Here is a 26,027-nt window from a genome sequence, read left to right as displayed (position 1 = left end):
GTTTATCTTTTTTTAAAAAACAGCTCTTAGTTTCACTGATCTTTTCTATAATTTTTCTAGTCCTTCTTTCTTTTATTTCTGCTCTGATCTTTATTATTTCCTTTCTTCCGCTAACTTCAGGCTTAGTTTTTTTCTTTTTCTAGTTCCTTGAGGTATAAACTAGGTTGTTTATTTGAGATCTTTCTTTTTCCTATTATTTATTTATTTTGCCTGCACCATGCAGCTTGCAGGATCTTTGTTCCCCCACCAGGGATTGAACCCAGGCCACAGCAGTGAAAGCACCGAGTCCTAACCACTGGTCTGCCAGGGAACTCCCTCTTTTTTTCTTAATGTAGGCATTTATTACTGTAAACTTCCCTCTTAGAACTGCTTTTGCTGCATCCCATAAATTTTGGTGTGTAGTACAGGGGACACTTGAACAACACAGGTTTGAACTGTGTCATCTACTTATATGCATTTTCAGTAAATTTGTATTATACTACTACACAATCCTTAATGCGTTGAATCTGCAGATACAGTCAGCCCTCCGAATATGTGGTTGTTCCGTAAGTTATATGCAGATTTTTGACTGTGCGAAGGGTTGATGCCCCTAAACCCTGCTTTGTTCAAGGGTCAACTGTATTTCCATTTTTGCTTCTAGATATTTTATTTCCCTTTTGATCCTCTTTGATTTCTTCATCATACTACTATTTTTTTAAATATTTATTTATTTATTTATTTATTTGGCTGCATCAGGTCTTAGTTGCCCTGCGGCATGTGGGATCTTAGTTCCCCGACCAGGGATCGAACCTGCATCCCCTGCATTGAAAGGCAGATTCTTAACCACTGGACCACCAGGGAAGTCCCCATCATACTACTTTTAAGTCTGTTTCTAAAACATTTATTTTTAGATGCTGTAACATAGATGATGACAATCATGCGACTCCCACAAACACCAGACTTGGGGGTGGTAGTGGTGGTAGATTTGGCTCTTTGCAGGGATTTAATAGACGGCAGCAAGGGAGGCTGAGCCTAGTCGGGGTTCCTGACGTGAGCTCAGCCATCTGCCAGCCCCTGCAGGCAAGTGTTCAGTTACTGATCAGCTCAGCATCAGAGCTGTTTGTCATCAGATGCTTCCCCGACTTCACCAAGTGAGAACTTCGGTCACTGAGGTAAGACCATTCGAGAATAAACACCACATCCATCCATCTCCTCTCTCCATAGCCAGCAAACGGAAGAGGACCCAGGCGTGCAGGAACTGGAGGCCCTGATAGACACGATCCAGAAGCAAGGGAAAGATCGCCCGTGCAGGGACAACATCCGCAAGATGTTTCAAATTTATGACAAGGAAGCTTCAGGACATGTGGACAGGGAGACATTCTTTAAAATCTGTGACTCTTTTCACCTCCCAGTTGACGATTCCTTGGTTAAGGAGGTGAGTAGGAGTTCCTCTTGGGGGTTGATTGCAGAGGCTGGGCACCGCTCACTCGTTCCCAAAGGCAGTTGCATTTGTATTTCATTTTAACTGGGGAAGACTTGGGGTGTTCACATCAGATCTGCTGTTTGGTCCTGATTATGGCATTTGCCCTCGACTCTAGCATCGGCATCCTTTCCTAACTGCTGCTGTAGGGCATCTCTTTAAGTGGGCAGGGGCCAGACAGCACAGAGCGGGCAGTGAGCCATGTCAAGGCTAAAGGAGGGTGGCTGCCAAGGGCAGATGAAAAGCTGGACTGAGCAGGATGGTGGGAGCCTTTGACACCTTCATAGCCTACGTTAGCCCATCAGTAGGGCTGGCGTGGGAGAGGGCGTGACCGCTGCCCTGGACAGCAGCATCCGCCAGTAGGGGTCCATGGTCAGCTGCCAGTGGAGGGATGACACGGACGATCTCCTCCGAGAGTTTCCATGAGGGAGCTGAAGAGGGCATTTCATACCTCTTTTTCCTTATAAACCCCTTTGACCAGGGTTCCCCTAGAAGTCGGGACAAACTTTCTCCCACAGTTGCCAACGATGGTGGCTAATGTTATTGAGACATTCTCACTGATTAAGAACATTGTGATGCTGTAGTCCTTCTTAATGATACGTTAGCAAAAAGGGATGTTTGGAAGTTACGACTCATTTAGGGAAGCCTTCTGTTTGGGGCCAGTGTGACTAGGTTGGAGACGAGGGTTTTTCAGACGGGAACATTAGCAAGGAGTGAGGGAGGCAGTTCAAGTGGGCCAAACGCCCATCTAGCTTCCCAAGTCTCAGGCTGACAGCACATCCAGCCTTCGATTTCTAAGTCATTTGTGCTATCTGTGACCTGACCTGGGAGAGAGGAGCTGCAGTCAGGGCAGGTGGGACAGGGAAAGCATGGGCGGGATGGATTTGCATACGTCCTTAAAGTAGCCACAGCAAATCAGTGTGCTTACTGCCACTCACAGGTGTTTCAGGGGACTTGGTTTGAGCAGTGACATGACTAGATTTTTCTGTTAGGCTGTGATAGCAGCAACCTGCTATTCTAAGTCTTACTCTGTGCTGACTGGATGGACAAAGTCTTGTAATTGAATATAAGAACAAAAATGCTTTGGAAATGACAGTGCTCTTATAAACGTTAAACCTGAAACCTTGGGCAGGCCATTTACTCCATCTGAGCTTTGATTTCGTGAAGATGGGGATACTCTGACCTACCTACCCGGTTTACAGGATCATTTCAGAATCAGCCGAGGATATAAAAAGCCTGAGCTGGTTTACAAAGGCAGGGGACAGGCACTAAAGAGCGCTCTGCAGCTGAGCTGAAAGCAGCCCGTCTGTCTCTCACGGGCTCCCCTTCTCTCTCCCGCAGCTCATCAGGATGTGCTCTCACGGAGAAGACAAGATTGACTACTATAACTTTGTCCGTGCTTTCTCCAACTGACCTGCTGAGGACAGAACGCGGCACAGTATTTTGAGGTTGGGCCTACGTATACCTGTACTCTTCATAGAGGCATTTACAGAGCTCTTGAAATTATATTTCCTTTTTGGTTCTTTTACCACTGAAGTCTAAATTAAATTGGATCTTGTAGGAGCTAAGGTTGGTGCCTTATTTAGGGAGGGGAGATAGGGGTGTTGTGATGGTTAATTTTATGTGTCAACTTGACTAGACATGGGGTGCCTGGACATTTCTGGGTGTGTCTGTGAGGCCGTTTCTGGATGAGGTTAATATTTGAGTTGGTGGATGGAGTAAAGCAGTTGGCCCTCGCCAATGTGGGTGAGCCCCACCCATTCCATTAAAGGCCTGAATAGAACAAAAAGGCTGACCTTTCCCTGATGAGAGAGAATTCCTCCGGCCTGCTTTGACATCGGCTTTTTCCTGCTTTTGGACTCAAACTGAGACGTCGGCTCTTCTGGGGCTCCAGCCTGCTGGCTTCAGACAGGAACTACTCCATCAGCCCTCAGAGGCCTCCAGGTCGCTGACTGCAGATGCTGGAGCTTGTCAGCTTCCTCAGTTACGGGAGCCAATTCCTTAATCGTCAGTCCCTTTCTCTCTCTATATACAGCCTATCGGTTCTGCTTCTCTGGAGAAAGAACCCTGACTAATGCAGGTGTAGAATGACTAAGAGCAGGAGGAGGATGCATACAGTTTGCTCAGAGAGACGTCAGCTCGGGTGTGGTGCTGCAGACAGTGCCGCCCGCCCCGCCCCGCCCCGCCCCGCCCCGGCAGGGAAGGGAAGTAGACACCATGTTTTTCAATTGCAGTTCTAGGCCCATTAGTAGACCTGCATTTTATTTCATTTTATTATTTATTTACTTATTTATTTAAATTTATTTTTGGCTGTGTTGGGTCTTAGTTGCTGCGCGCGGGCTTTCTTTAGTTGTGACGAGCGGGGGCTACTCTTCGTTGCAGTGCACGAGCTTCTCACTGCCGTGGCTTCTCTTGTTGCGGAGCATGGGCTCTAGGCGCATAGTTGTGGCTCACAGGCTCTAGAGCGTAGGCTCAGTAGTTGTGGCGCACAGGCTTAGTTGCTCTGCGGCATGTGGGATCTTCCTGGACCAGGGCTCGAACCCGTGTCCCCTGCATTGGCAGGCAGACACTGTGATAATAGGAAATATCACAGTGTGGTACACTGATTTGTTTCATGAAACTTTTGTTTCAAATGAGTGTGTATTTACTGGGTCATGATGTAAAACATTTCTTGATGTGGGCTGTAGTTAAAAAAAAAAAAAAAAAAAAAATTTAGAAAAACTGCTTCTAGAGAGCCTGGCCTCAAGATAGGCAGAAAAGACTAGTAGCAGCTACTGGTTATCGACTGAGCTCTGATGGACTTTTCAGAAGCAGGGCTGCTCCTTAGTTGAAGTCAGCCACTAACTTCATCTTTGTAAATGCTGTCTCTGATTCCTTCCTACCTGTATTCTGTCTACACCACCAGGGGCCTGAAAATACCATCTAATTAGGGTGTATCAAGCCCGTATCTATAGGCTTTAGGGGTACCTGAGAAGATGTCTCTAGATGTTTCCAGAAAATCAAGGGTCACTTGGGTGAGTGAATATCCTGCTGGTGTAGGAGCACGAGCATGTTCCTATAAGAAATTAATTATTGAGTGCTTTATTTGAACCATGAACTTAGCATTCACTATCCCTAAATCTTACCACCACCATTCCCTGCAAAAACAAGCAAACCAGCCAGCCAACACACCCCCAAAATGCTGAGCCCAGATGAGCAAGCAGGCTCAGAAAGGCCGGCTGCCCAAGGTCACCGGCTTCTCCGGCTGAGCCGCTTGCTCTCCATTGGCACCGTGCCTTTGCCTCAGGTACATGGTTCCTGTTTGGTCCTCATAGCCCATGCCTGTCCTCAACTAACTGCACTCATCTCCTGAGCTCCCTCTGGAGATGGTTCTGGAAAAACAGCAGACAGCCATGGGCAACAAGCCATCTGATGCCAGCAGTGTCCTGTGCCCACTGCTGGTACCAATGCTCGGACAGCATCTGTCCAGCACCTACACTGACATCTGGTGGCTTTTACACACAGACTTCGCCCCATCCTCTCCTAGCCAAGTGATGCCGTAACACAGTCGTCCCCCTTATCCACACTTTCACTTTCCACAGTTTTAGTTAAACATGGTCAACCATGGTCTGGAAATATTAAATGGAAAGCTCCAGAAATAATTCATAAGTTTTAAATTGTGCGCCATTCTGAGTAGCGTGATGAAATCTTGCACCCTCCCACTTTGTCCCACCCGGGATCCCCAGCTGTCGACATTGTCATGGCTCAGTGATCCATGATCACCGGAAGCAAGTGATCCTCTCCTGACGTGTCGTCAGAAGGCCAGTAGTAGCCCAGCGCGCCACCACAGCGTCTGCATCATCCAGCTCACGTCACCTCATCACTCGGGCATTCAGTCACCTCACATCGTAAGAAGAAGGGTGAGTGCAGCTCAGTAAGATATTTTTAGAGACCACATTCACATAACTTTCATTATGGTATATGGTTATAATTGTTCTATTATCATTGTTAATCTCTTACTGTGCCTAATTTATAGACTTCACCATAGGTAGGTATGTATAGGAAAAAACAGCATATTTAGGGCTCGGAACTCTCTGGGGTTTCAGGCATCCACTGGGGGGTCTCAGAACATATTCCCATGGATGATGGGGGCAGCCGTACAGCAGGCATCAGGCACAGTGCGCCTCCTTGTGGCGCTTCCTGCCCACACACCCCCTGTCATCACACTCCTTTCCACGTTCACACTTCCCTGTTACAGACACCAATAATGAGGCTTATTACTACCCACCACTCAGTATAACTGACTCCTTCTCCGTCCTTAATTCCAATTCCCTAACTCACATGACCACAACGAACAAATATATATCTCAAAAGATATGCAAGAAATGACAGAGTGAAAAATGTTAGAAATGAGGCTGAAATTGATGCAAACTCGTTCTTCATATAAAAGCAAATGTGAGCAATACAAACTTAAGACTAGTTGATGCAAAGTCTTGGAAGAAATAAAGTTGCCAGCAATATCATTATTTTAAAGCACTCTTATCCTTTTCAGTCTTCAGGGGAAAAACATACTCTATGATGCATTGAAGCAACACCCTAATCAATTCCCAGAGAGCCATCTAAGAGGTGGAATAAAATAATGATTGCAACTTAAAAAAAAAAAAAAAAGCAAATGTGAGCACCCAGATAAAAAGGAATAGAAGGAATTATACCCGAGACAAGTAGGCGAATAATTCAATGCCTTTTATTCAGTTATTTCAAAAATATTTGTTGATCATTTGTTTCAAAATGTACATTTAAAAAAATCCATACAAAACCGTAATTTGTTTTAAAACCGGACAGAAAAAAAAAGGATTTGGAAAAAAGTTCACTGAAAGTAAAAAGAGCACCCCCCCCGCCAAAAAAAACACCCCTTTTACATGAAAGCATAAATATGGCAGGTACAAATTTTCCTTGAGTTCCTTGTTGAAATTTGGTCCATAACATGAACAGGCTAAAGTAGAAAAAAAGACGCTTTGTCCATATTTGCATTATGAGTTGCTCAGGGCACCGGCAGCCTCAGCTCATCCTTCAGATGTTTATTAAACAAGAGGAACTGAAAAAAATGAGGTGTGCAGTCTCATTACATAAACACTTGAATCTGTACCCAAGGAAATGGTGGTACTTACTTACAACCAGTCAGATCTGATCAGATGACCAGGGCTGTCCATGCGTGGCTGATTCCCAGGAAAACCTCCTTCCTCTCCACACGAACAAGCAGCTCTAGAACCCTTACAGCGAACTGATGGTGATGCCTCAGGTGTCACACGGATCTTATTCCCAGATGCTGACTTATTAATGCCCCATCGTGAGGATGGTGTTTTTCCTTTTCAACAGTTTTAAAACTATATGGACTTCAAAGATGATGCTACAATGTTCCACTTAGAGTGCCACCAGGGTCACAAGAATGACGGCAACAGAGGGAGCGTGGCTACTGCTGCTTCTGTGGGGATGACGACCACCCTCTCGTGGGTCCCGTCCGCCCCAGTGGCCAGGCACTGGAAGGGACAGACGGCCTGTGGGAAAGACCACTGGCTAGGAGAGGTATTGCACAACCCGGAAGAGCGAGGACGAGGCGGGCGAGGGGGCGCTGCTGCTCAACAGGGTAACACCGCGCGGGGGGAGGAGGGGTGCTCTGCAACAGCCCCCCGGACCCACGTCAGACGGGCACCTGTGAGCGACGCTTGTGGCCGGGAAGTGAGAGTAAACACCTTACCGCAGCAACACGGGGTCGAACGGGACGCAGTAGGGATGAGGAGAGGCTAGAGCCAGGGTACCTCTTCCTTTACGTGTGAGGGGAGCTGGATGAGCAAGGCTCACCACGTGGGCCGAGGCGCGGAGGCCTGGTGCCCCTGGGAGCCCCGAGCTTCCCTGACAGGCAGGGGCCCGTGAAGGGGCCTCACAGCCACCGGACACAAGGGAGAAACCGGACACCCCCAGACCCTGACAACGGTGGGGGTGGCGGTGGCGGTGAGGCTAAGACGAATGAGGTGAAACTGTCACGATCCGTGTCCCTTTAACATGTAACTGTGCCGGGGCCCGGGGGGCTGGCCACACAGTGCAAGTGGAGGCCAGGAGACCACGGCACGTAAGGCACTTCTGACACAAAAAGATACAGGATCCACTCAGGGCAAAAAGGGGCCGCGCAGAGCCAGAATCCCCGTGCTTTTCAGGGCCCTCCGTAAAGAGAGCGGGCCGTTGGGGGCGGCCGGGGGCAGGGTGGGACTGGTGGTCATCCTCAGCCTTCTGAGAGGAGTCACCGTTCATGCAAGAACTGCGATCCAGTGAGGAGCTGGTGAAGCACCGGGCCGGAGACTCGACCTACGTTCCAAGTGACCTGTCAAGACCCAGTGCTCCAGTCCCGCCCAGTCCCGCCTGAGGAGCTAGGATGGCAGCGGGGAGGGGGAGGAAGGCCGCTCTCCACAGGAGCAGAGGCCCCGGCCATCAGGAACGGGTCTGTTCACTGGGACGCTGACACCCCAGCAGGGTAGTGAGTCCCGTGCAAATCTTCCTGCCTTCTTGACCCCCAGGCCTAGGACAGACCACCAGGGAGGCTGAAGCCCGGAAGGAAACCCAAAGTGGTGGGGGGGCATCACGCCACTTTGAATTTAAAAAGGCTCCCAGGGACTAGAATTCTCTGTGTGGAATCAGGAGGGGGCGCACTCTCCGCCCCTACCTCCTATTCAGCACTTAGGAGAAAGTCAAAGGTACGGAGAAAGAAGGTCCCCAAAGCAAACCCAGCTGCATGCATCCCAGAACAGCCAGCCCGGCTCCAAGGGTTTCCAGTCAAGAGGAGCATCTGCAGAGGTGGCCAGAGCACAGGTGTCTAGTCCGCTTTCTGAAATGTTGGTAGCTCCACCGTGGGACAGGCACGGAAAAGGTTCTCGGCAGCGATGCAGGTCTGGCTCGGCCTGCTCCTCCTTCCCCCAGAACCTGCCCTGCCTTCAGAAGGGACACCTGTAACCTACTATAGTGTAGCTATTAGAGCCTGGAGGGTAAAAATAGCTTCCCATCATGGAGCCTCCAAGGAGGGGCTCTGGCAGCCGGGATCACCCGTCCGTCCCACAGCCTCCTCTCCCACGCCACCCCGCCCGGTGCCCCCCGCACGCGTGCCAGCCAGGGATGCTGGGAGGGCGGGGGCTGCTGAGGTAGGTGAGCATCTGCTCTCCTCCTGGCGGATGGCGCTGAGCGGACTCTCAAACTTGGGGGTGTCTGGCCGGGCCTTCACAGAGAGTGTTTAAGACTGAAGAACATAGCCAGAACGGCCAAATCAGGACAAGCCAACCCAACAAAGTTCTCAGGACGAACTGGAAGTGAGTTCTTTCGGCCCCTGGCAACATGCTTCGAGCCAGCCTGCCAAAGGCTTGGCTCTGCTCTGAAGCAAACATGCCAGGCATGCCCGGGGTGACAGAGCACCTACAGTTTTCCTCTCACCCTCCCCTCAAACCATTCCTGAAACTGGCCGGTGGGATGCTAGCCTCACTCATGGTCTCAGGGGTTTCACATAGCAGGAAAGATTTTCCCAACTCTCAAACAGGGACCCAACCCCGTCCTTTAGGACGCGGCGAGAGTTGGCCCGGCCCCGGGCTGGTGGTACTACCTTGAGGAGGCACACGGTACCGAGGGGCCAACTTACAGGAGACCAAGGGCACACCAAGCACGTGTGCTCTGGCGGCGATCACCTCTGAATGTGAGAAGAGTCACTGCTCGATGGCAGGACCTCAGCTGCAGCTCCCACCTCCCGAGCCCACAGCAAGGAGGCCAGGTACCCGCTGAAGGCATGACTCAGCAGGGCTCCCTGGTGGGGGGCGGCCTCCTGCACGGAGCAGGAGCAGTGCCAAGGCCAGGGACACAGCCTGGAGAGGACTGGGCCAGGCTTAGGCGGCTGCAGGCTGACGTGGGCTGCACAGCATCCCTAGGCCAAGTAGGAACACTGGCTCAGGCTCAGTCACAGCCACAGCCACAGCCACAGCCACGAGCGGGGAGGGAGGACCATTTGACTGAATGGCTGAGGGGTTCCAGACTGGGCCTGCGGGGTTGGTACAAGCCGCCCTTTCACCAACATTCTGCTTTGCAGCCCAGATAAGTGTCAGGGAAGGAGAAGGAAAGACAGGAGGAATTCGCATTTTCAAAAGTGCTGTCCCTCTCCTAAGGGTAATCAAAATAAGAGAATTTCTTCCCTTCTCTCCGGCCTTATCCTGAACAGAGAGATGAGGGTCTACCAGGGTGTCAGGAAGCAAATCCCCAGGCACTGGTAGATAAAAACTTCTCTCTGATGCAGGTGATCTGGAGAAGGGAGCTGCCTTGATGAAAAGACCCACTTCCCTGCCTTCTGGGTAATAATCCAGTTTGGTTTCTACTGTGATGTCAGGAAGAGGACCAGCACATCACATGACACTTACATTCTTGTGCCCACAGGAACAGCTGCCCACAGCATTCAGGCCTCCTTGCTGAGAGCCTAGCTCCTTGCTGGAGTCCTCACAAGGCACCATGAGGGCCTGGAGGCCTTGTCTTTGGGGAGAGGGGGAGAACATGTGCGGGAAGGGGGCCAAAAGATGCACATCAGCACGGCTGTGTCTGCCCATCTAACCAGCAGAGCGATTCTGAGTCAGCCTGGTTTCAAACCATCTAAAACGCTGTGGGTGTGCTCAGCAAACAGCAGCAGACGACAACGACAATTCCAAAGGACACTCAACAAGTGAGGCCAGAGGGCGAGGGGCCCAGGTGACCCTCCCTGGGGCACCAGGGGCCACAGGGGGCTTAGTGTTCCTGCAGCGAGAGAGATGAAGTCAGGTGCAAGGCCGGCGCCCAATTGGGCTGCTGGGCCTGGGGTTTAGAACCAGCATGTGTCCGGCCGGGCTGGTTTGTTAACTGCTGCTTGGTTTGGTTGGATGCTGGTGAACGGTGGGAAGAGCAATGCAGCTGGACCTGCCAAAGAAAGGCTAGGTTGGCGCCTCCATCATTTCTGCCGCATTACCTTTCCAGAAGAGCCCGCCGCTCTGATTGCTTTGCCGTTGCTGCAGAGTGGGAAGACTCGTCCTCCTTCAGCGCGTCCCCGACGGAGAGAGCAGGCTGGTGTCCAGGACCGGCCACTGGTGAGCTCTCCCGAGTCATGGGACCCGAGACAGTCAACACCATCCTTCTGGACCGAGTCATCATGTCCCAAAGCCAAATGCCTTGGCACTTCCAACTAGCAGTGGCCCCGCGGGGCCTCAAGATGGTGCGTGCAGAACTGGAATCATTACTCTGGTCATTTCATCGGCACCTAGGAGATGACGATCCAGGAGGGCCAGTCTCCCCTTCTGCTGCCCATCCGCACGGGGATCTGCCGCCGGCCCTGGTGGAGGCTCCCTGGCACGAGGCTGCCGACTCAGACAGGTCCTGGAGACTGGGTGGGGGATGGCCAGCACTACAGGCTTCGCCTCCTCTCGTTGTAAAAATCAGACACAGAAAAATTGCACAGTAAGGTAAATTAACAAGTAAAAAGAGAAGGGAACAGCTGTGAAGGAAGAGAAAGGAGGCCAGCAGAAAGGTAACCGTGAGAGCCTGGTCTTCTAGAAAACCCGACAGACACAGGACAGAGGTGAGGACGTGAGGTGGCTGGAGGGAGGGAAAGAGGAAGATTTTTGGTTTTATTGAGAATGGTTCACAGAGGAAGAAGAGGAGAAAGCCAAGATGTAAGGAAGAGGAAAAGGCCCTGTGTGAAGACAGGTTTCTGCTGTGTGAGATGGGGCATCTGGAGCAGGAGGGGGCCTCCCTGCTGGGCCCGCGAGAGGATTCCTGTTCTCAGCACTTCGGCCCTAAGGAGACTTGAGTTTCTTAGTCCGTGTGGAGGTTCCGTTCTCTGCTTTCACCACTCCGTTTTCGTGGTAACCTGGGAATGAAGGGAGACAAGCGCGGTGTTTCTGCCGGGGCTGGAGCAGGAGCGGGGGGCTGCGCACAGGACGAGCCGAGGGGACCCGGGCCGCAGCCCCCGACGGTGAAGGGCACCAGCACGCGGCTCCCAGGGGCTCCTGCTTCCCCCAGGGTCTTGCTTCACTTGAGGTGGGTGGTCTCTGACTGTCCTTCCGCGGGAGGGGCTGGGATGGCACACAGCCACCAGGGAACGGGCAGAGGCCCGCCCGCCCGCCCGCCCGGGCCAGACCCTAGTCCTCAGCTCCTCTCGGGCCCCTGCAGGGCACCAGCCCCCTTCAGCAAAGGCCCAGGAAGCGGAACGGTCAGGGGGAGGTAGAGCGGCTGCAGGGACAAGGCCTTACTCTGACTCCTCGCCTGACGCTCCTCTGACAGAAAAGCCATGCTTCTCACTGTTGTCCTAAACACCCCCGTTTGCTGGCTCAAAGTCAGGCACACCTGGCTGCGGCCCCCCCCGCACCCGCCCAACGCCAGCCAGGCCTGACTCCTTGTCACACGCAGCCGCGCACGCGCCCTTGCCGAGCAGGCCACACCTGGAGAGAGGCCGGCGACTCAGGAAACAGAGCCTGGTGCAGACGGCCCCCAGGCTGGACAGAGAGCGCGGGGCTGGCGGCGAGCGCCCCAGGACCTGGCGGGGGCCAGAGGAGAAGCGGCTGTCTCCCAAACGCTGCCCCCCGAGCACTGTGTCCCCTCAGGTCACCCCTGAAGAGAGAGGCAGAGCCAGCATCCTGGGAGACGGCCAGGCCGAGATGCGGAGCAGGAGGGCAGATGAGGACCCAGAGAGCATCAGCCGCCCTCAATGGGGCCCCCGAGGCCACCCTGCGGACATGCTTCCAGCCAGAGCTCCCCACCCAGCCGCGAGGGCCCCCGCCGCGTCGGCCAGCCCCGCCCACAAGCCGTGTGGGCCCAGCCACGTGCCAGTCAGGCCCTGGCAGGAGCCGAGGAGCCCGGGGCCTGGGGGGGGGGTGGGATGGGGGAGGGGCAGTGGCAGGCCCGATCCGGGGCCCTGGGGGGTCCCCACCCACCCCACACGGACCCGGCACTCACCCGACTCCCTCTTGACGAGCCTGGCTGCCAGCCTGGGCGCGGCGGGCACTCTGCGCTTGGCGCTCTGCTCGCTCCAGTGCTCGCGCCAGTGCCGCAGCTGGGAGTGGATGAAGCGCCACATGAGCCAGGCCTGGGCGGCGCACACCAGGAGCAGCACGCACAGCCTGTGGGCAGAGGGCTCGGTGGGGTCAGGCTGCACGTGCCCCGGGCAGGGGGCAGGCCAGGACCCCGCGGTGCCCAGCCCACCGCCACCTCCGGGAGGAGCGTGGCCCGTGCCAGGCTCCGCTGCAGGTGCCTCAGGGCGGGCGGAGGGACAGATGCGGGTCCAGCTCCTGTCACACCGCCCCGTGCCTGCTGGACCCACAGCACAGAGCACGGCCCATATAAGCCCCGTGTACGTCGGAAGGATTCTAGTGAACTGAACTACGATGCAGCAGAAATAATTCTAGAAGTGCAGCTTCTCACCCGGCGAGCCACGTAGAAGCTGAGCAACCTGGACAAACCTCTGACCCCCGCTGGGCCCCGGGTGTCATGAAGACCGTGGCCTCCTTGCTGCCCTCCTGGCCACCGTGCGAGGCCACTGGCCACACTGTTGAGAACATGCTGTAAAGAGCCCACGCGTGGCTGTAACAGCCAACTGAGAGGCTGGACGTGAACCCGGCACCCCCAGTGAGGCGCGGGCCAGGGGAGGGGCTCCCATCGGTACCGGCACCAGGCCTGCAGCCTGACGGACCGGGGCCAGGGAGGGAAGACGGCTGTGATGGAAGCAGGAGGCTGGCATCTCTTCTCCACTCTGGCCAGATGTCTGAGATCCCCCCCAAACATCACGGTGCTGGAGACCCAGCGGTCTGCGGCCTCCTGACCTTCGGCAGAAGTTGTGCCGAGTTCGGGAGGCTCCTGCCCAACTTACCTGCAAAGTAACGTGTTGAAGTTCCCTTTCTCGGGGTCAAAGGCCTGGTTTTCCACGCGAGCAAGGCCAAAGCCAATGGCCAGCACAGCGAGGGTGAGGATGAAGAGGCGGGTGGCTCCAAATGCAGCAGCCCAGGCGTTAAACCTGCCCGAGGAGGCGGGGGAGGTACGTCAGCCTTCAGGCAGCAAGCGGGGAGAGGGTCCAAGGGTGGCCGAGGAGGGTGCTTGGGGGATGAGGTGTCTAGAGTAAGACGCTCCAGGAAAAAATAACCCCAGGGCCCTGCCTACCGCCAGCGCGGGGCCCTCCCCTTCGCCAGGCCTCAGCCCGTCCGCATCACTCACAGCTTCTCGTTGTTCTCGTCTGCAAAGTAGCAGAGCCGAGCCGTGTGGAAGAGGAACTCGGTCGAGTACTGCAGCAGGAGCAGGACCAGGCCCAGGCGGCTCAGGCTGGGGAGACACAGACAAGCCTCACAGTCCCCACAAGGCACCGCGAAAGCCGGGGGCAAGGGGCCTGGGCTCCTCTCTCCACTCCCACCCTCCCTGCGAGCCCTGCCTCATCCTTCAGGATTCAGCTCTGCTGCCACACCTTCAAGAATTTTTCTTAATACCGACCCCCGGTATTTAACCTCTCCTGTCTGGGCCCAGCGCCCCCTCCTGCTCCCACTGTGGCCCTGGCTGACTTCACAGCACCTGTCACTCTGTGTTCATCACCTGGCATGGGACCAAGCACAGAAAAGGTGCTCAGAACAAGTTGCTGAGCTTTGCATGTAGAAATATGAGGGATTGGTGGGAGGGGATTCCTACTGTCTGATTTTTTTTTTTTTGTCACCCAAGTCTTCACAGCTAAGAGGTATACGAAGAAGCAAAACTCAACACAACATCAAAATATGTGCTAGTGAACCAACCTCTTAAAACACGAGCCCCCATTCCCATGCCCCCTGCTCACTTCCAGGCACGATGCTCTTACTGACTTTCCCAGGCAGTCTGCTGCCGATGGTCGGCTGTGGTTCAAACAAACGCAAGAAGGCTGCACAGTGAAGTTACAGGTGCTGCTGAGCAGGCAGGGCCTTGGGAAGTCAGGGAGATACTGGGGGGCAGGGTGGAAAACCTGCGGGCCGTGCTGAAGAGGGACCCCGTGATTCCACCCAGGGGGACCAAAGAAGTGCGGAATCATTCAGGAAAGTCACTGGATCCTGAGAACGGTCAAGAGAATGATGTGAAAACCCAGTGTCTCCACACAGCCGAGGATGCCCAGCGGGATCCTGCCCTCGACCGTCTCAAGCCTTACCGCTCAGCTCTGCTCCCACCTCAGGGCCCTGACCCTGTGGCCCCCTCTCCTGCACAGCTCCGCCCAGGTATCCACCTGCCTGGCTCTGTCACGCGCGCCTCTACCCGAGTTCCCCCCTCAGAGAGCTCTTCTCACCACAGGGGGCCAAGTGGACGAGTCAGCCGTCCCATTACCCTGCTTTACCTTCTTCCTCACACTTAACCACCTGGGGAAACTCTCCCATTTCCTTATTTATGGTCCACCCCCCGGCCCCACTAGAACAGACGGCCCAGGAGAGCAGGGCCTTGTCTGCCTTCACCCAGATGGAACTGCCCCTCCTGAAGCAGGGCTGGGCCCACAGGTGAGTGAAGGCCCCCAGCACCCAGCTCTCCCCAAACAAGACCCTGCATCGCTGGGCACTTCAAAGGTCTGTCTTCCTTGGGAAATCCTGCAGCCGAGGGTCTCTCCTTTCCCCACACTCACTCACTCCTGAAAACTAGATTAAAAGGAGTGGAGAGAGGCGGCCGCACCTTGAGCCGGGCCGGCCTCGCTGGGGACGGGCCAGCGTGATCTTGGAGGACCGGCTGCTCCGCCTTCTGTTCTAGCCTCTTTCCAGAACAAGAACTCGGCCCAAACAGGGTCAGACCCTGCCCTGCTCCTCCCCGTCCCCATCCTCGCGGCACTGCTGGGCGACCGCGGGCTGGCTTCCTCAGACCCACCCCGCCCGCCCGCACAGGAGCCTGCGACACAGGAGCAGAGCTGGACCCACACGGCCTCTGCCCCTCAGAGGCCCAGCCAGGCACGGACGAAGCTCTCGGCCTCCAGAGACCACAAAGCAGACCTGGCTCCAGTCCCCCAGGTCAGTCATTCTCACGGGATGCCTGCCACGTGGACCCAGGAGACCCCGGGCCCGCGACCCCCGGGCACCTGAGCAGGTTATACAGCGCGTGCTCTCCTATACCGCAAAAGCCAAGCCCGAGAAAACTCCAAACTAGAAGGACAGGTGCTGCTCAGCAGTGATTCTCTTCACAACAGAGACACTCAAGGCGACAGCAACTCTTCTGACATGAGGACAACCAAGCAGTGACTCCTCTACCCTTCATGACAAATCGAAGGGAAGGGGAACCAGGGCCACGAGCTCTGACAGCGCCGCCGCCTGGACGCATGGGGCAGGAGCCCCGCTCAGGCTGCCCTCAACCTGCAAAGCCCTGGCTCACGGCCCGCGTCCCTGGGATCCTGCCCTGGCCCTGTCTCGGGTGGAGGTGGTCGCTCCTCTGGGTTCCCATGGCAGGTGGTCCGTACGGTAGCACAGTGCTCATCCCACCAACCGTCTCTATCTTTGTCTGTAACTGTCTCTCCTGCTCGGCGGAGAATAATCCAGTAAACGTAAAGGAACCCTCCATTATCTGTCGGTGTATTCCCAGATCTTAGCATGGTGCTTGGCACACAGTAAGTGTCCAATAAATGCCTCCTGATTAAATGACTGTGTGGAGAGAGGCACAGACATGAAAGGCAGGGAGATCTGGCCCACTCCAGGTGTCACTCACTTTAAGAGGTACGCGCCCGCAATATGGACCAGGTACAGGCAGATGTACTGGAGCTGCCGGGGAATCTCCTCCTGCAGACAAGAGAGGCAAACAGTACACGTGCTCATTCCCTAACTGGAGATGCAGGGGGAGGTAGAGGAGCAGGGGTAGTGCAGAAGGACATGGCAGGCCTGCGGGGCTGGGCTGCTCTAACACAGACAGCCCCAGGTCCCACCGGAGACACGCGCACCTGGCTGCACAGAGTCTGAAGGAGACTCGGTGGTCAGGGGGCGGAACTAGGTTGAGAAAGAAGAGACGGGGACTGGGGAACAGGGCTTTAGGAAATCAGCCAGAGAGAAGCTTTAAAAAAAAAGACTGTAGGAAAGGCAAAGACCTCTCCATCCGCTCCCCCGAAGATGAGTCAGGTCCCCCAAAGCCACACATCTCGTGTGGGAGGCGGGAGTCTGACAAGGCGGCCCCCCTCCTGGAGGTCATCAGGGAGATTCCAACAGGCACTGGCTCAGCATCTCACTCAACCCGCCAACACACCCCCATCTCCACCCCACGCGTGGGCGGCCAGAGGGAGGGACAGCAGGAGGGCAGTGGGGACGAGCAGCGTCAGCGAGGGGCCGCCAGTACTCACCTTCCGTACCTTCTGGAAGTAGAGCTCAGGAAGCGCGTGCAGCCAGTAGGCCAGCTGGCACAGGTAGAAGAACTTCACCTGGAAGCTGGAGACAAGGGGGCCAGTCACCCAGAGGGATGGAGAAGCCCCTGCAGGTGCTCGCAAAGCACGGGGTGGGCTGGGGGGCAAGGGCCAGGCAGTGTGAGGAGCTGGGCCGAGAGGGAGGAGTGGAGGGAGGAGGTGGGGGGATGGTGAGCACCACGCCCCTGAGCCCAGGACACTGCTCCACAGACAAGACCGTGCACGTGGAGGGGCATGGGAAGTCCATGAAAAGACCCAAGAAGGATGAAAAGAGAGCAGCGGAGGAGGGAAGGCTGAGGAGGGGGCTGAGTCCAGAGCGCTGTCGGGGCAGGAGACGGTGGGTGGCAGGAATGAGCTGAGGAAGGGGGGGGTGGTCTCGGCAGCAGAGGGAGGACCTAACTCTGCTAAGTCTCCGGTGCTGCTGTTCTAAGGGCCGTGGTCTCTGGGGGACGCGGGCCCAGCTCTGCCCTCCCGGTGTCCTGTCGGCGCAGGAGAGCAGGGGCGCTGCCTCCCGTGGAGGCCCGAGGGGAGACGTGTGCGAATGTGTGCAGGTGCCAGGAGGGTGCAGCCCAGAAAGCTCCGTGCAGAGGCTCTGCTTCCCCGTCCCTCCCAGGCGCTGTAGGAACCTGCTACAGACCCTGTGTTTGCACCCCCTTGAAATTCACACGTTGAAATCCTAACCCCTACGGTGATGGTACCGGGACGTGGGGCCTCTGGGAGGTGATTAGGTCACGGGGGTGGAGCCCTCCAGAGTGGGATTAGTGCCCTTGTGAAAGAGGCCCCTCTCCGCTTCCACACATGAGGACACAGAGAGAAGACATCATCCATGAAGCAGGAAGTGGCCTCACCAGACACTGGGTCTGCCAGCCTCCAGAACTGTGAGGAAGGGATGTCTGCTGTTTATAAGCCCGAGAACCCCACCACCTGCGGTGCTCTGTGATGGCAGCCTAGGCAGAGACAGGACCCTGTGCCTGGGCTCCTGCAGATGACGTGTCATTTCAGGAATCGCCCGTAAGAACACGGGGAGGAAGTAGCTCCCACATGTCTGCCTCCACGACACTGGGCCCTGCCAGGCTCGGAGGAGCTCCGGTCCTCGGGCCCGCCGGCCCGTGTTCTGCCCACATTATGGGGCGAGAAGCCAGTGCACCAGCCCGCTCCTCCCTGGGGACCGAGGGTGACAATACTCACGGGAGGTATACATGCGGATAGTCTTCCCAGAGGCTCCTTGGGTTTGTTAAATATCCTTCCTGTAGTGGACGGGAAGAGACAGCATTTAGAGATGTGAACGTGAGGCCTGCTGGGCGGGCCCGGGGGTCAGGGGTCAGGGTCAGGGTTGCACCTAGTCCCCAGCTGCCAGAATGAGGAAGGAACAGGAAACGTGAACACGGAGGCCCTCTGCCACTTGGCCGGTCTCTTTACTATAAAAGAGAGCCGTGATGTAGGAGGGAGAGCCCTGCTCTGGGGTCAGAGGACCCGAGTCTGACTGTGGGATCGGTCTGACACTGATCAGCTGCATCCTCTGAGCAAGTTAGTCTCCCTGAGCTTCAGCTGGCTCATCTGTAAAATGAGGATAAAAATACCCTCCCAGAGTTATTGTTAGAAATAAATGTGACAGTTTATGTTTATGTGACAGCGTCGAGTATTATGCCTGGCATGCAGGCACTCAGGAAATGCTTGTAGAGTGAATAAGCAAATGGACTCCAGAACCACCGTCCACTGGAAAAACGAAAAGCCTACTTTGGCTGTTTACACCACCACGAATAAAAAGAATGGCAGGACCCCACAGGCCTCCCCAACGGGCCTCACGTGTGACACGTATCACATAGCACCATCAGGACTCTGCTCATGCCTTCTTTTCTGGCTCCTTTTTTCTGGCTCTTTTCTGGCGCTTCCTTGCATCTCCAGTATCTAGCCCAGGGCCTCTTACAGAGTAGGGGAGGTGACCTGAAAACCCTCCTGTTACAAAACATCTGGACATGCTGGATGCAGTCTAACAAATGTTCTTTTCAATGCAAAGCTGAACTCACAATAAGAAAGGGAAAACCCGAGGGCCCAAGAGGGTAGGGAGCTAAAAGCCCGAGCAGGGGGTGAGGCTGTAGGGCCAGAGCTTTCGTGCCTGCGTGGGAACAGAAGACCCTTAAAGGGCCAGCACTCCAGAGAAAGGGGAGACTCGGAAGGGTCCGACGAGCAAGGCAGGGAGAAGAGGACCATGTCTGCTCACCCGGGGCTCAGGATGGAAACAGAAATACGACCCCCTGAAAATCTGTAACCTCAGATTCACTTTCATGTGGGTTTGGAGCTCAAATGGACATCACCTGTGTGTTTAGGAGCTCTCACACTAAGAACCCGGTATTAACAGTATTTGTGGGCCGGTGAAGCCATCGGGACGTACTTTCATCCGAGAACGTACAGGGTTCTCACACACACAACCTCGCTAAAGATGAGTTTATAATCCAAGATTACAGAACATACGAGGAAACGGCCCACCAGGAGCAAGAGGAGGCTGACGCCACGCGACGCTCAGAGAGGGCGGAGGAGGTGACGCCAGCCTGACCTCCTTTTAGAAACAGGGAAAGGAGGGAGTTCCCAAAACGAGGTGGCTTCTCAGCAGCACGACTGAATTCTGAGCTGTGCCTCAAGCCTCCTGGTCCAAGCGCCCCAGGCCTGGCTGTCCCGGTCAGTCAGAACTAAACCAACCGAACTGGTGGCTTTGACGAGGGGGCCCAGAGCCTCAGATGTTCCCACCGGGACTGAGGACGGGGCTGCACTCGGCGGGGAGGAGGTCCAGCAGTTCCCAGAGGAGCCGCCAGGTGACTACTGGAGCCTCAGTCGTACTCCCATGGGAGGGCCGGTCCGCCCCCCACCCAGACCCCGAGTCACTGAGTGCCCCTGGGCATTTCAGATACACGAGGGCCTCATTAGCACAGTGACTCAGCGGACGGGTCCCATCAGGCGCAGGCCCCAGGGCAGCCACAGTAACTTAGGTTTGAAGGAAAGGGTCTCCCCACCAGACCCTCCCGGCCACATTCCATCTCCCTCCTCAGAGTCCGGCAGAGGTGGGAGGCTCTGGGGCGCGCGGGGTGGGAAGAGGGCTTTTCCGCACCCACACTGGGGCCACCCCTCTCTGCCCCCCACACGCCGCCTGCATCAGATGCCGGCCCCGGGCACACAGGTTCACGGCCTTCCACCCTCCCTACCCCCTTTCCAGGGAAACCGAAGCGGGCAGGACGTTCCTTCCTAGAGGAAGCACCGATGTATTTAAGGATGAAAATGGTGCTTCAGGGATCGAAGTGGGAGAAGAATTTCCGCCAAAAAAAAGACTGGCCAAGAAAAGCAGCCCTGACAGAAATCTAAAGCCCAGACGATCCTGTGATTTTAAACAGGGACCCTCCCCGGCTTGGCCCTTTACTTAGGAGACAAAGAAATCAGAACTGTGAAGCCAACCAGCAGAGAAAACGCCCCAGAACAATGCTGCCGGCCTGTGAGGGGCAGTCCCGGGCGGAGGGAGGCGAGCAGGGCAGCCAGAGGAAGAATGACTCACTGCTCCGAGAACAGTCTTTTCCAGACCTCGGGCCAGGCAACCGCCCAGGGAGGCTGGGCCGGGGCCCCTCGGAGCTCAGCACAGCACACCGAGTGTGGGCTCGCCCCCAGATCCCACCCGCCAGTGGGCCTGCCGTCTGGGGGGGCGGGCTTTGAGATCCTCTGTTCTCTCCTGAGTCTACAAATCCACCAGGAGCAAGGGAGGCCTCGGCGAGCTGGCGCACCCCCCCACCCCCCGCTCCCCTGCAGCCTTCCTTTCCAGTGGATGAACGAAAAGCACCTCAGGAAGAGACAGCAGCATGCAGTCCTGACACAGCCAGCTGCTACCCGGACCCACTGGTCCTTCAGGGACACCCACTGCTGAGGTTCTGCCCCAGGCAGCCTGTGTGTCAGGAGGCGGCCCTCACCTGAGCCCCGGCCTCAGAGGCGCTCCCGTGCGGCGCTCCCGCTGCGTGCGGGGCTGCAGGTTAAACTGTGAAGGGAGGCATCCCGGGAAGCCAGGAACCCTCCCACCCTGCCTCCCCAGTACAGCGTTTTGTCTCCCCTGAGCGATGAACAGTAGCTGAGAGCTAGACTAAAGGTAGGAGGTCGACATTCTTATTAAATTATCAGTTGGCCCATCTACAACCCCATCACCCTGCCTGGATCAATGCAGAGAGAAATGTCTGAATTCAACACCAAGATCAAACTGGTTATTTCGTGGGGGGAGGGATTTAGGGTTGATTTTTACTTTCTTTTTCAAACTTTTATGTATGGCTTATTTTTTTTTAAATGATCATCTATGATGTTCATAAAAACAAGCAATTCATTACTTTAAAAACTGTTGAAGGTTGGAACAAGAAGAGGCATTTGCAGTCTACTTATTCCCTCTCACAACAATATTGAGTGAGCACCTAGTACACACCAGGAACTGTGCTTGGGGGATAGCAGTGAGCACGGTGCCTGCTCCCAGCAGCTCGGGGGCCAGTACGAGGGAGAGGCAACAAGCAGCAGAGAATACACAGCTCAAGAAAATGCCACAGCAACAGGCGTGGTGCAGCAGACACAAGCGCGGGGGGAGTTCTCTGCGGAGGTGACATTTAGGTGGAGACTCGGATGGCACGGGATGTCAGGGGATGGAGCACTGCAGCAGAGGAAGCACCCCTGCAAAGCCCAGGAGGCAGGAGAGCCAGGAGAGTTAGAGGAACAGTGGGGCTGGGGCCAGTGAGCCCGATGATAAGGCCAGCAGCACCCAGAGCACAGGAGTGAGGAAGAAGAACCACTTCAGCGCGAGCGCGACAGGGGATTTGAAGCAGGGGATGCGTGATTTGGTTTATGTTCTAAAAAGATCTGTCTGGCTGGGCAGACAATGGATTGGGGTGAGCGGACACAGGAGTGGAAACGGCCTCCTTCCAGAAGTGGTCCAGCAAGAGATGATGGTGGCTTAGATTACAGCTCAGGGCCTCCTGACCATGGCGCTAGTGACACCTGGGGCCAGACTGTCTTTGCTGTGGGGACTGTCCTGGGCACTACAGGACATTGAGCTGCATCGCTGGCCTCGACCCACTAGATGCTGGTAGCATACTGTCAAGCATCCCCTGGAGAGACCCACGGGCCCAGGGGCAGAGGTGGAGGCAGAGAGCGGGCGACAGACGCTCCACGTGCTGGTGGCAGTGGGTGGGGGAACCTGCCGATGAACTGACCGGAGAGCGAAAGAGAAGAATCGAGAACAAGTTCATCGTAACAGAAACATAGGATTTAAAAAACTAGCTGTTTTCACTCCTTTTACAAAACGACCCTCTCTTCTTCAGTCACCTTCACTCCATGCAGAATGGCCTGGAGGGAGCAGGTGAGGGCTGAGAGCCACACGATGTATCAGGACCTGGGGTCACTGGAACTTTCCAGGCTCCCTTGGTCTCTATCTCCTGCTGGAGATGCTGAGTGGAGAACTGGCTGTCACCATGGTAAAAGCCTGTTATAAACGTCCCCAGAAAAGCGTGGCAGCTCCAGACTAAGGAGCATCATTTCTAAGCCCTGGACGGCCCAGGAGAAGCAAAGAGACAGCATTGAGCCTTGCACACTCTGGAAGTGGGGGGAAATCCCTTGGCTGTCGGCCTGCGAATCTGGTGAAACTGGGTCACAGCTGGGGTGGACGGTGGGGTGAGGCAGAAAGGGCAAAAGTGATTCAGAGATGAGGCAACGCTTCTCCTGCAAGAGCAGTTAAATGTCCGTGGGACCCGAGGGCTGTTCTGCTTCACGGCAGCTCGGGGTCTCCAGAGGCCGCGTAAACCAAACACCCAGTGGCTGGGAGAGGCCTGAGCCCAGCAGTACCTAGACTTCCCGGGGCCGCACGTGTGCTGCACAAAGGTAGGGGGCGCTACTCACACAGACCACACACAAAGTCTGCCCCAGGGGGAGTAGAGTATAATGTGGCAGGCCTGCTCCAGAGCACAGAGGCCTTGGGCCCTGCGTTTAAAATTCCTATTGTTCTGTGATTAAATGATAATAGAAATAAAGATAACATACAAAAGGGCATGCTGAGTCCCGCTTTGAGAATATGGATTCAGTGTTCAGCCCGCAAGGGGGTGAGAGGTCAGGGGAGGCAGGGAAGGAAGCTTCTAGGAGGTCACAGGGTTGCTGACTTTTCCAAGCCCCGGGCCTGGATTTCTCACAGGACAATTCTAGTTCCTGAGGAAGAGACCGGGTTACAGACAGGAGGTGCTCCAGGTTGGGGGGGATGGAGGGGATTAAACACTTCCTAGGACGACAGGCTTGTTACAAAGAACCCCAAAGGGCTGTCCACATTCCTTTGTACGAAGGAATTTTGCTGTATCAAAGGTTGCTTGAAATAAGAGTATTCTTGTGCAAAAGGGGAGGCGAGTCAACTGTCTGGTCCTCCAGGCATTTGTAGAAACAGTGCTGACTCTCACGGAACCTGATGTGCACGCAGGGGGATGCTGGCCGAGCCTCGGGAGGCCAGTGTGGTGCAACAGAACCAGACCCTCAAGTCCAAGGCCTGTCCACTTCAGAACCACGTGACCATGGGGCCACTGCGAAATCTGAGCTTGGATTTCTTCAATCCATAACACAGATAACGGAATGAACATAAAACTTAGCTCAGGGGACAGCACCGTGCGAGGGCCCTAGGACGGAACACAGAGCTATGGAGCTATACGCTGTCATCACCGTGACATTACATCATAACGATAACAAGTGTTTACTTTTGGACCAGAGGACGCTCCCCAGCTATCAAATAGCACCTAAACCACTGACCCCTCTCTCACGGCGATAACATGGCAGCCCGGGCCCCAGCCATCAGCAGTCCCTAGGACCACTCACCGTCACCACCACGTAGAAGCACCAGATCACCGAGCTGAGGTGAAAGACGACCAGCTGTCCAGATTCGTTGAACTTGCTGTGCTTGACCTTGGAGAGATGAAGCCGTTTGCTGATTTTCTAAAGAATAAAGAGAATCCTGCATGTTAACATATGAGTGTATAGGTAACGGCAGGTTCCAAACTCCTGTTTTCTCCCCACAAAAGGGCTGAAGTTTGAAGCCAGCCTCATCCAAGTTATTTCATGGAAGCCTCGTGTGTGCATATAGTGTTTAGTTTAAGGCAAGCATCTTGAGAACGCAGCGAGATGAATGTCTTTAGCTGAGATGTAAAGAAAACATCCCCCAAGGGTTGCTGTGTTCGACCCCTGAGGACACCGTATCGTCATACTTCAGGCAGCTCCCTCCCGTGTAATAAACACTGTGGTCCCACGTGCTACGAAGGCTTTGAGGGGGACGGAGACCAAACTGTGGTGCAGGAGATCCAGTTGCTAGGACCAACCAGGGCCTCCACACAAAGCGGAGGCCTCAGAGCTGCAGCCACTCCACCCGCCGAATCCCCCCAGCTTCCCATCTCGGAATCCAGACACGTGACTCACATCTAAAATGTACTCCTGCACCACAGCGTGCAGGATGATGGTGATGAAGATGTAGAACAAGACTGTGACCAGGTCCTTCGGCCCGTAGTGGTAGTGCACCGTCTCGCCATCTGTGGAGGCAACGAGAGCCACGTCAGCATCCCTGGGTGAGGAAGTGCTCTGGGACCCAAAACTGAAAGGAGATCTGGAGCAGAATGTGCCATCAAATGCTTCCCTTTGGCTGTAACCGCAGACTGAGAAGAGTTTCTTCCCGAGAATCCCACCCACCCTCTGGACTTGGCCCTTGGGAGCACCAGTGCGGAGGGGAAAGGAGAAGCCAGCACACGGCATATCATGACGATGTCTCCTGATCTGGGCAGGAAGGCACAGTGGCTGCAGCCAGCAGTTGGAGACAACCAACCTTCATCATTCCCTGGCTGTGTGACTATAGAAAAGTGACCAACCTCTCTGAGCCATAATCGCCTTCCCTGTAAAAATGGGACTGCAGTTATACTTCATCGAGGAAGCATGATGCAGGGTTAAGAGTGTGGACTCAGGACTTCCCTGGTGGCACAGTGGTTAAGAATCCGCCTGCCAATGCAGGGGACGTGGGTTTGATCCCTGGTCCAGGAAGATCCCACATGCCGCAGACTAACTAAGCCCATGTGCCACAGCTACAGAGCCTGCGCTCTAGAGCCCGCGAGCCACAACTACCGATGCCCGCGCGCCTAGAGCCCGTGCTCTGCAACAAAGAGAAGCCACCGCAATGAGAAGCCCACGCACCACAACAAAGAGTAGCCCCTGCTCTCCACAACTAGAGAAAGCGCACAGCAATGAAGACCCAACGCAGCCAAAAATAAAAATAATTAAAAAAAAAAAAAAAGTGTGGACTCAGAAACCTGAGCTTGTATCAAAGCTCTGTCATTTATTTCCTCCCTCTTTGTTTTTGTTTGTTTGTTTTTTGATATTGATGAATTTTTTTTTTTTTTTTTTGCCATACTGCGTGGCTTGTGGGATCTCAGTTCCTGGACCAGAGATTGAACCCAGGCCACGGCAGTGAAAGCCCGGAATCGTAACCACTAGGCCACCAGGGAACCCACACCTCCCTCTTTTTCAAAAAAATTCAAGTATAGTTGATTTATAATATTGTGTCAGTTACAGGTGTACAGCAAAGTGGTTCAGTTATACATATATATTTTTTTAGATTATGTTCCATTATAGATTATTACAAGATATTGAATATAGTCCCTTGTGCTATCCATTAAATGCTTGTGCTTGTCTATTTTATATATAGTAGTGTGCATCTATTAATCCCATACTCCTAATTTATCCCTCCCCCCACCTTCCCCTCTGGTAACTAACTATAAGCTTGTTTTCCATGTCTATCTGTTTCTGTTTTGTAAATAGATTTAATTGTATTATTTTTTAGATTCCACATATGAGTGATATCATATTTGTCTTTGTCTGACTTACTTCACTTAGTATGATATTCTCTAGGTCCATCCATGCTGCTGCAAATGGCATTATTTCATTCTTTTTTATGGCTGAGTAATATTCCATTGTGTGTGTGTGTATAAAACATCTTCTTTATCCAGAAAAAAAAAAAAGGATGAAAACTTTAATTCAAAAAGATACATGCATCCCAATGTTCACAGCAGCACTATTTACAAGAGCCAAGACATGGAAGCAACCTAAGTGTCCATCAACAGATGAATGGATAAAGAAAATGTCTTTTATTTCCTATGTGACTCTGGA

At 54.5% G+C, this 26,027-nt stretch overlaps 2 protein-coding genes across 4 annotated transcripts in view; one reads left to right on the top strand and one right to left on the bottom strand.

The window, feature by feature from the left end:
* EFHC1 (EF-hand domain containing 1) overlaps positions 1-3,022 on the top strand; it is a 60,390-nt gene extending 57,368 nt beyond the window's left edge. For both annotated transcript variants that reach the window (XM_061194974.1, XM_061194975.1), the window contains 2 exons: positions 1,204-1,414; positions 2,801-3,022. In XM_061194974.1, coding sequence (XP_061050957.1) covers positions 1,204-1,414; positions 2,801-2,872 — 283 coding nt within the window. In that variant the 3' untranslated portion in view covers positions 2,873-3,022. The remainder of the gene's footprint in view (positions 1-1,203; positions 1,415-2,800) is intronic.
* A 3,161-nt stretch (positions 3,023-6,183) lies between these two features.
* TRAM2 (translocation associated membrane protein 2) overlaps positions 6,184-26,027 on the bottom strand; it is a 74,383-nt gene continuing 54,539 nt past the window's right edge. The window contains exons 3-12 of one of the 2 annotated variants that reach the window (XR_009701557.1): positions 24,294-24,403; positions 23,700-23,816; positions 18,030-18,088; positions 16,782-16,866; positions 16,160-16,230; positions 13,688-13,792; positions 13,347-13,490; positions 12,437-12,600; positions 6,611-11,351; positions 6,184-6,533 (exon numbers count right to left, since the gene is read on the bottom strand). Coding sequence is in view for 1 of the 2 variants with exons in the window: in XM_061196095.1 (XP_061052078.1) it covers positions 11,278-11,351; positions 12,437-12,600; positions 13,347-13,490; positions 13,688-13,792; positions 16,160-16,230; positions 16,782-16,866; positions 18,030-18,088; positions 23,700-23,816; positions 24,294-24,403 (929 nt within the window). In the remaining variant the exon portion in view is untranslated. Of the gene's footprint in view, positions 11,352-12,436; positions 12,601-13,346; positions 13,491-13,687; positions 13,793-16,159; positions 16,231-16,781; positions 16,867-18,029; positions 18,089-23,699; positions 23,817-24,293; positions 24,404-26,027 lie in introns of both variants that reach the window. The other variant, XM_061196095.1, reaches the window with a different exon arrangement.

This window comes from Eubalaena glacialis, chromosome 7 (genome assembly GCF_028564815.1).
Source record: "Eubalaena glacialis isolate mEubGla1 chromosome 7, mEubGla1.1.hap2.+ XY, whole genome shotgun sequence".
Classification (NCBI taxonomy): Eukaryota; Metazoa; Chordata; class Mammalia; order Artiodactyla; family Balaenidae; genus Eubalaena; species Eubalaena glacialis.
The sequence above is the reverse complement of the archived record's forward strand: the minus strand, read 5'-3'. Positions and strand labels throughout refer to the sequence as shown.